The sequence below is a fragment of the Perna viridis genome, chromosome 2 (genome assembly GCF_037379345.1).
Source record: "Perna viridis isolate PV_CMFRI_1.1 ecotype Kerala chromosome 2, ASM3737934v1, whole genome shotgun sequence".
NCBI lineage: Eukaryota > Metazoa > Mollusca > Bivalvia > Mytilida > Mytilidae > Perna > Perna viridis.
In genome coordinates this window covers 7,056,952-7,065,808 of record NC_142446.1, presented here as the reverse complement: position 1 = coordinate 7,065,808, position 8,857 = coordinate 7,056,952, and the positions used below count along the sequence as shown (strand labels likewise).

Sequence of the window (8,857 nt, the reverse complement as noted above, 5' to 3'; positions counted from 1 at the left end):
GGTTCTATACTACAAAAAAGGTTGCAATTTTAATTGAGTAGTTTGCCTCATTGTAAAGAAGTAAGTTCTTTGGATTGTCAAGTGGCCAATGTCATATAAAACAAAAAAATGTAAAAACATAAATTTAATAAACAAAACAAACTAAAGTAAAATTCAAGATAAATGACATCATGAAATGAATAAACATAAATGTAACTAAATATACACGCACGAGACAGAACTAAATATAATGGAATGAAATAAACACATAAACTAAATGATTCGCAGTCTCAACACACCACCATTTTTCTGCACACCTCCCGGTAAGGTCGAACGTTGCATGTACTGTAAAATTAACGAATGAAATGGGTTGTTTCCCTTGGACTTTTGTTATAATTATAACTGGACGAAATATAGACTAATTTCACACATTTTTTGTAGATTTCTATATTGACGAAGAGAACACCAGATGATATATATTTCACTATAATGCTGTATTCAGTAAGCCATGACTGGTTAAACGAACATATCTAGCACGGACTTCTCGGTTACTTTACAAATTAATATAACGGACTTTGTGCTCCAAAAATAATAAATTCCTAGCTTTCCAACGGTTTTTTTTAATCACCGACATTACTTCACCGACTCTAGTCGTTCTTACACCATCTCGGAAACATCAGGTTGATAACCATTTTATCACCGACAGGTCGACGCTTCTCGCACACCAAAACCGGGTCTAAAAACCCCTGTAAATAGACATTGAACCCAAAAATTACTTACAACATCTATACCTTTGCATAATATGGCAATTTCTCGTACATTCTGGACCGCGAGCAAGAAATATCATCTCGACAGCAAAATAGACTATAATTTACCATATAAAATTAATTATTAACTTACCTGAGTATTGTAAACATTAGCCTAGGGATATCCATGTCCTGAATTGACAATTATAATTCCCCACTGCTACTTTACCAAACTCAATGCTTCACTCAATGACCATGTGCCGACTGATATAAAACTCACCTGTTAAATTTCTATACGTGTACAATCTCGTGATTTCACAAAAGGTCTACTTGATTCGATTTACCGGTGTTAGTGGTATTTAAAGCTAGGATAGTTTAAATAGTCCTGTATGGAAAAAATGTAAACGACAATTAACTGAAGTTTGTTACACTCATATATTTCTTACTATTAGAGACTGATGAAGGAGTAAGACTCATAACTAAGCTAAACAACAAACACGGTCTTGTCTCATTTGAAAGTTGTCGATTTTCAATAAAATTTGTCTTTGGCAATATTCCTTCAGCCCCTGGGTATGGAATTCTAATATCACAGCTCATACATAATACCAGAATCTTTCAAAGCAATACAGAATTTTTAACAACCTAAAAATATTGTGGTCATATCAATTACAACTATAAGATTTTAGGACATCCATAATTCATTTTCATGAGCTCCATAAATTATTTATATATGGAGGTCCATAATAAATTCAGAGAAAATTTTTGTCTAAAAACATCTATGCTCCCTCTCAATGGATGGATTGCTTTCAAATTTGGTATGTTACTTTATTCGTGAAAGTGTGGGATATATTGTAAGAATTTTGGGAACTGTCCAATATCCACTTCCTGTTTTGTGGGACTTTGCCATTTTTCAATAGCTGGAATGATAGAAAAATATGACTTCCTGTATGAGTAGGGGTATGCATAGCACAACAACATGTGCAACTTCATGTGGCTCATATATAATGATATCAAGCTGTCATTGGACTTTTGATTCTGGGACAATAGCTTGAGTACAAGTGTATGGAACCATAATGGTTCATACCACAAAAGAAAGGTGGTATTGATTTTGGGGGTTGTGACCTAAGAACCTTTTAGTAAATATGGGCAACGAAGGAGGCATAAACAAGCCTGATAACCTGACAATAAGTAGTGTAAAAGTATATGGATCTCTATAAAATTGTACTATTAGACTTCATACCATGAACATAAGGTTTGATTAACTTTCTGGATTATAACCTTAATGATTACTTTCTTTTTTTAGTTGGGGGGGGGGAGATTACCTGATCTTTAAATGAATAGGGACCAAAAACAAAATTTCTTCTGGTTTCAGGATGATAACTTAATTTTAAGTGTATGGGTCTTTTTTGTTATTAGTTCCACACCACAAAAGTAATAAAGGGTAATGACTCCTAACTTTTAAGGTCTCACTAACCACTTCCGGGTCAAATGGCCACACCCCCCCCACCCCTATGTAGTACCAAAAACACACTGAACCTAGACATATGCAGTGTAAGTGCATTATTTGTGTGTATTAGATTAAAAGTAGTCAAAATAAAGCTAAGAATATGTACTTTAAAATCATATATGTAATTAAATACAAAGGTGTATGAATATTGTTTACATGTGTGAGTAATTTGCCTCTATGCTGTCAATTAGCAGAACAGGTAAAAATGTGGATTTTCAGTATTATTTATTCAAGTAAATTTTGTGAAGAATTTCTACTATCATCGTACCATTAGCATAATGATTTTGGAAGCCTTACTTTCCAAGCTTCGCAACGGTATGCAACTTTAAGATGTCATTTGTCCTGGGAATTCACAGTGAGACTTAGAAAATTATTTTTTTAACATGTAAAGTAATGGAAACGTTAGAAGTGGTTAGTGAGACGTTAGGATTGAAGGACAAAAAGGGTGAAATATATGCATTTTTTGTGTAAAATTGGATTCTTTTCATATATCTAAATATAAATTTGAAAGTTCATAGACCACTTTCATTATGGTCAGAATATTTTCAAACATTGTTCAGTACCATTCAAGTTTTCAGCCAATATCTTGAAAACTATAATAGATTAAAAAAAAAAAGAAACACTTTTAATTGGTGAAATGATCCTTATGATAATGCCTTCAAAAGTCTACACTGGGTCAAAGTTGTTGGGTGAAGCCTTGTTACAGTTATTGCCCTTTATAGGTGAAAACTTTTTTGTAGTTTAAGCAATATCTTGAAAACTATAAAGATACAAAAAAATCTTTCAATTGATGAAATAATCCTGTGATAAGTCCTACTAAAATCTCTTTTGGGTCAAATTGTAAGAAGACTCCTTGTTACAGTTATTGCCATTGGAAGGCGAAAAAGTATACATTTTTTTTTTGCCAATATCTTGAAAATTATTAGAGATAGGTGATGAAATGATACTTATAATAAATGTCACGACTGGTTCAAAGTTGTAGGACTACTCCTTTTTAGAGTTATTGCCCTTGACATGCGAAAAATGATTTTTTTTCTTGCAGTTTTCAGCTAATATCTTTAAAACTATAATAGACAGAAATAAAATTTTCAATTGATGAAACGATCCCTATGATACAGCCTTCAATTAGGCTTTATTAGGTCAAAGTTGTCAGCCAACTCCTTGCTAAGAATTATTGCCCTTTAAAGACAAACATTGGACCAGGCGCCTGGAAGTCTCTTGTTTACTGACTGCTCTTGAAGCACCGATGTGTAACTGAGTTTTGTCTTAATAGTATCAATGCAATGTTGATCCTGAAAAATTCGAAAGATCTGGGAACTCTCCATAGATTATTATCGGAATTTAACACCAATACCTATGATTTTAAACTCTGTATACCATTGGGCTTGGTGTTAGACAAAGTCGATTTGTAAGAGATGTTTGAAAGTGAAAAAAACAAGCCGTGGCACTGAAGAGAAAAAAATGAAATATGTGCTGTGGTACTGAATGGGTTAACATTACTGGCTAGCTTGACCCTTGGAGTTGCAATTCATTTCTTTCGAAGACGGAAATCGAAACGCGATGAACGCCTACTGTTCAAGATGCTCAGTTAAAATCCCGACTCAAAAAGTATTATACAACGTTGTTACTCTAAAAAAATGGAACACCTCGATATAAGTACGTATTACTTGGCAGTGATTCTTCATACTTAATTAAAAAAAAAATACCATTCCAAATCATCTTCTAAATGTACCGAAGAAATTGTCAAAATGCTGGAATTTTTTTATCGACAACAAATTTGTCTAGAATGGTGGACGTGTTTTCGACAAACGATCGGCATTCCAATAGGGGGAAAATGTGCTCCGCTACTCGCTGACCTATTCCTTCAATCTTATGAAGCTGACTTTATAGATAATCTTATCCAATAGAAAGAACGTAGTTCAGTCTGATCTTTTTTCTGCAATACGTTTGAATCCTCAATTCCCATAATTACACGTTTTATTGTTGGGGGATCTACTATAGCCAAGGTGGTTATGTCTACTTAACAGCTTAAAACTCGTTTTATTTATTACTGACAATTTTTAATTTGACTGTTAAAGTATGAATATAAATAAAGTATTCGTATTCATTGTATGTCTCGCTACATTTGTAAACACATAACAGTTACGAAGTATGAAAAACAAAACCGCGAAAGTACGGCGTCATTTTACGTAGAACGTCAATGATGAACAACAAATGGGGCTTGGTGTTAGACAAAGTCGATTGGTAACGTATGTGACTTTAACATTACTGACTGGATTGACTCTTGGAGTTGCAATTCATTTCTTTAGAAGACGGAAATCGAAAGTTGATGAAAATCTAAATCCGCAGGTAAATCGAAATTACTTAAGTTTCAACACATAATCTATGTTCGAAGATTTTGGTTGATTATATAGAGAATCACTGAAGTGGCCCTCTCAGGTCAGTCAGTGCCCCCTATCCGGAAATTCGGGATCCATCACTGAGTCATGTGCTTATAAGTCTGGATAGCTCAATTGTAAATATATACGCACACCTGTTAACTGTAAGTGCTAGGTCGACAACATGGAAGCACGTGATCACGCCCATCATTTTGATGGATTTGAAGTAAAACGCCACTTTGGGAAGTTCAATCAAAGCATAAAATGTAAAAAAAATGGTAATGTGTATCTCTGTTTGTGGGCAATTTCGTATGGCTTTTACCAACTTTTTCTTGCAGGAAAATATAAACTTTCAAGATCAAAGTCAACAACTTATAATACTCGAAAAAGCCAACGAAGATATCGATTGTTCCTCACAATCTGATCTATACGTATCGGCATCTTCTGTACTTAGCTCATGCAGTTCACTAGAAGAACACCCCTCGGAAATATCGTTATGCGAGTCTTCTGATGACTGTATTGTAGCCAAGACAAGAAACGTGTGTGGGGTTGAGCTGTCTGACAGTAAGTCTACATGCATATGCCATTTGGACAATACAACATTAACATTTGATGATTTATTGTGTTCTCCGGTCGTGAAGAAACACACAGATAACCAACAACCGAGTCATCTTTCGGTAGATGTAGCACTGAGTTCTCCTGTGGGGAGGCAGACCGAAACCCAACTGCTCACGAATCAATTTCCTGAGCTTGGTTACCAAGTAATTACCAAGTATGCTGACTCAATACAACAGACTATTGATGACTACCACAACATTATAAAACCGAATAGCCCTCAGACATTTCCGTACATCAAGAAACAATAAAGTTTTTTTTTTTTCTCTGTATGTCAAATCACATGTTTTAAAGACACAGTAAACTATACTATTAATCTAAGCTTACTGCATTCCTGGACCCATCAAAAACATTATGGATTAGATATATTGGATTCGTGAAGTAACGGTTTTATACAGTAACATATCTGACTATGTTACTTGATAAATATTAATGTTATATAATTTAAGAAGATGGAACAAGCGAGGGGAAATCTCTGGGTGAGAAAAACACCGGGAACACCAAAAAGACAACACACAAAGGACAAATCATACAACACATAAGAACTAAAAAATTCACGCAAGAAAAACGACTGTTCTATATGATTAAAAATTAGTATCTTTTTATATATAAATTAATTTGAGATAAATACTGTAATCTGATTGGTTAAAATAATTTTGTTATATCTGAATGGATAAAAAATGTTGACACGCCCCTATTCAGATAAATTCAGAGCTACTTTTTTCATGTTTGAAAATAAAAATATGTTTAAAATTAATTTATAAGAATTGTCTATGATTAAAATGTTGTCTATTGAAAAATAACATAAATTTTCCATATGCATATTTTGTTTATTGCACTTCGCTATGTTCTGACCCCCTATGTTCTATTTTGAGTAAAGGCGGTCATGTTTTTCGACGAATCAAAAATCCTAATATCAGTTCCATGTAGGATAACACTATTATTGAAGAAACTTTAATTCTAATTGGTCAGGTAGTGACAGAGGAGAAGATTTTTTTTTGAAGAAATAACATTAAAATAGCGAAAAAACGTCGAAAAAAGGACAACTCCAACATGGCTTATCCGATTAAAACGAAAATTTGACCACTGATAGATCTCATTATGCAGAACACTTTTACTCACGTCAGAATTTGGCAAAACCTAACATTTTTATTTGGAGATATATGCGAAAAACGACTGTCTGACCCCTATGTACTATGTGTAGTAAGGACGGCTATGTTTTCCGATGCATCAAAAATCCAAAAATCAGTTCTATGCAGGTTACCCCAAGGAACATTCATACCAAGTTTGGTTCTAGTTGGTCAAGTAGTATCAGAGAAGAGTTTTGAAAATTGTTAACGACGACCGACGCCAAGTGATGGCAATAGCATTCGGCCAAGTGACCTAAACAAGTTAATATCCTGACCCCAGACACCATCAAAAACCAGACCCAACACTAAAAGGTACTGAGAAAATGAAAAAAAAAAAGATTATATTAATTATAAATGTAAATATAAACAAAAAGCCACATGTTCAGGCTACACAATAAAGGTAGGCCACTTTCAAATAATTTGGATATCTATAGGCGTCAATATATACAGGACTATCTTTAGGTATTCAAATGAGTTGATGTCACATGAATTCGGTCTTCACTTGAATATTCAAATAGCTCTTACAATACTAAGACCTGAGATAACTGATATCTTTTTGAAAAACGCAAATAGGAATAAAAAAAATCGAAATCGGACCAAAAATTATAAAGTCGTTTTTGGGGTGTGTCCCCTTTGACTCCTTATAACTCGAAAACCGGTATTAAGAAATATCTGGAATCTGAGTGAAAACAGCAGGCCAGGATTTTTATAATGATTCAGAAACCATTATTTTTCGAAATAGGACCAGAAATTTAACAAGAGGTTCCCAGGAGCCTGAATCACCCACCTGGTTCAACTGTTGCCTTTTAAGGGCAATAACTCTAACAAGGAGTTGTCAGACAATTTTGACTCCATTTGATTCATTGGACACATTTGTAAGACCATTTCAGCAATTGAAAGCTATTGGCTAAACCTAACAGATTTTGAGATGTATGCTAAAATCTTCTACCTGACCCCATTGTTCTATTTTTAGAAACGGCAGCCATGTTTTTTTTCCGCAATCAAAAATCTGTCATTTCGTTAAGGATACCCTATCAACAAAAATGTCAACTTTCATTAAATTCTGTAGAGCAGTTTCTGAGAAGATTTTTTAAAGCAATAACATCATAAACAGAAAAAAAAACGTCCAAAAAGGGCAATAACTCCAACTGGGGTCAACAAAAATTTGACCACAAATAGATCTCCTTATGCTGAATAATTTTACCCCATGTCAGATTTTGGTTAAACCTAACCGTTTTGAAGATACATGCAAAAATTTGCTGCCTGACCCCAATCTTCAATTTTTAGTAACAGCGGCCATGCTTTATAACAGATCAAAAATCCAAACGGTCATTTTGTTATGGATGCCCTTTAAAACAAAAAAAATACCAACTTTCATTGAATTCGGTAGAGCAGTTTCTGAGAAGATTTTTCAAAATAATAACATTAAAAACAGCACATAACGTCCAAAAAGGGCAATAACTCCAATATAGGTCAACAGATATTTCACCAAATTTTGACCACAGATAGATCTCAGCATGCTGAACACTTTTACCCCACGTCAGAACTCGGCTAAGCCTAACGGTTTTGGAGATAAATGCGAAAAACTACTGTCTGACCCCTATGTTCTATTTTTAGTAACGGCAGCAATGTTTTTCAACGGACCAAGAATCCTTACATCAGTTCTATGCACGATACCCCAAGAAACATTCATACCAAGTTTGGTTTCAATTGGTCAGGTGGTTGTCAGAGGAGAAGATTTTTGAAAGAAATAACATTCAAAATACAAAAAAAAACATGGCTTAACATATCAAAATTTGACCACAGATAGATCTCATTATGCTGAACACTTGTACTCCAGTCAGAATTTGGCTAAACCTAACGGTTTTGGAGATATATGCGAAAAACTACTGTCTGACCCCTACGTTCTATTTTTAGTAACGGCGGCCACGTTTTTCGACGGATCAAAAATCCCCACAACAGTTCTATGCAGGATACCCGAAGGAACATTTATACTAAGTTTGGTTCAATTGGTCAAGTAGTTTCAGATGAAGTTTTGAAAAATTGTTGACGACGACGACGGGCGCCAAGTGATGGCTATAGCTCGAAAAAGTTTTTTTTGGGCATTGTCCAACTTTGACCCCTTATAGCGTGAAAAGGCCCAAAACACATCAAATCTGCTGATATATTTGTTACCAGAATTAAGCAAGAACACAAATTATAAAAGAATTATTAAAATCAGAGGAAAAACATACATTCTTCGTGGGTTTTAATAGAACACCTATTTTCAGCCTTTTTGGTCCCTTATTCTAAAACGGTAGGGGCCACAAACTGCAAATTTAATAAAACCTTCTTTTAGTGGTGAGTAAAATCATACCCAAATTTCATAACAATTGGTCGACCACAACTAAAGTTATCGCACGAGAACGAAGTGTCTCCAGAAGCCGCCGATGACGACGATGACGACGACGCGGCGCCATAAAAAGGATTCAACTTATTTTGTTTATAATGCTTATACATTTA

The 8,857-nt window shown here is 34.4% G+C and overlaps 1 protein-coding gene and 1 long non-coding RNA gene across 2 annotated transcripts; one reads left to right on the top strand and one right to left on the bottom strand.

Annotated features, from left to right (window-relative positions):
- Nucleotides 1–109: 109 nt before the first annotated feature.
- LOC148623485 (uncharacterized) lies at nucleotides 110–1,149 on the bottom strand. The gene is made up of 2 exons (XR_015919446.1): nucleotides 880–1,149; nucleotides 110–725 (listed from the first exon to the last, which is right to left on the bottom strand). It is a non-coding gene; the product is annotated as an uncharacterized LOC148623485 (long non-coding RNA).
- A 3,285-nt stretch (nucleotides 1,150–4,434) lies between these two features.
- On the top strand, nucleotides 4,435–5,982 carry LOC148623484 (uncharacterized). Its single transcript, XM_088571136.1, has 2 exons — nucleotides 4,435–4,581; nucleotides 4,949–5,982. Exons 1-2 carry the CDS (start codon nucleotides 4,447–4,449, stop codon nucleotides 5,474–5,476), a joined length of 663 nt encoding a protein of 220 aa, XP_088427262.1. The 5' UTR covers nucleotides 4,435–4,446; the 3' UTR covers nucleotides 5,477–5,982.
- Nucleotides 5,983–8,857: the final 2,875 nt, after the last annotated feature.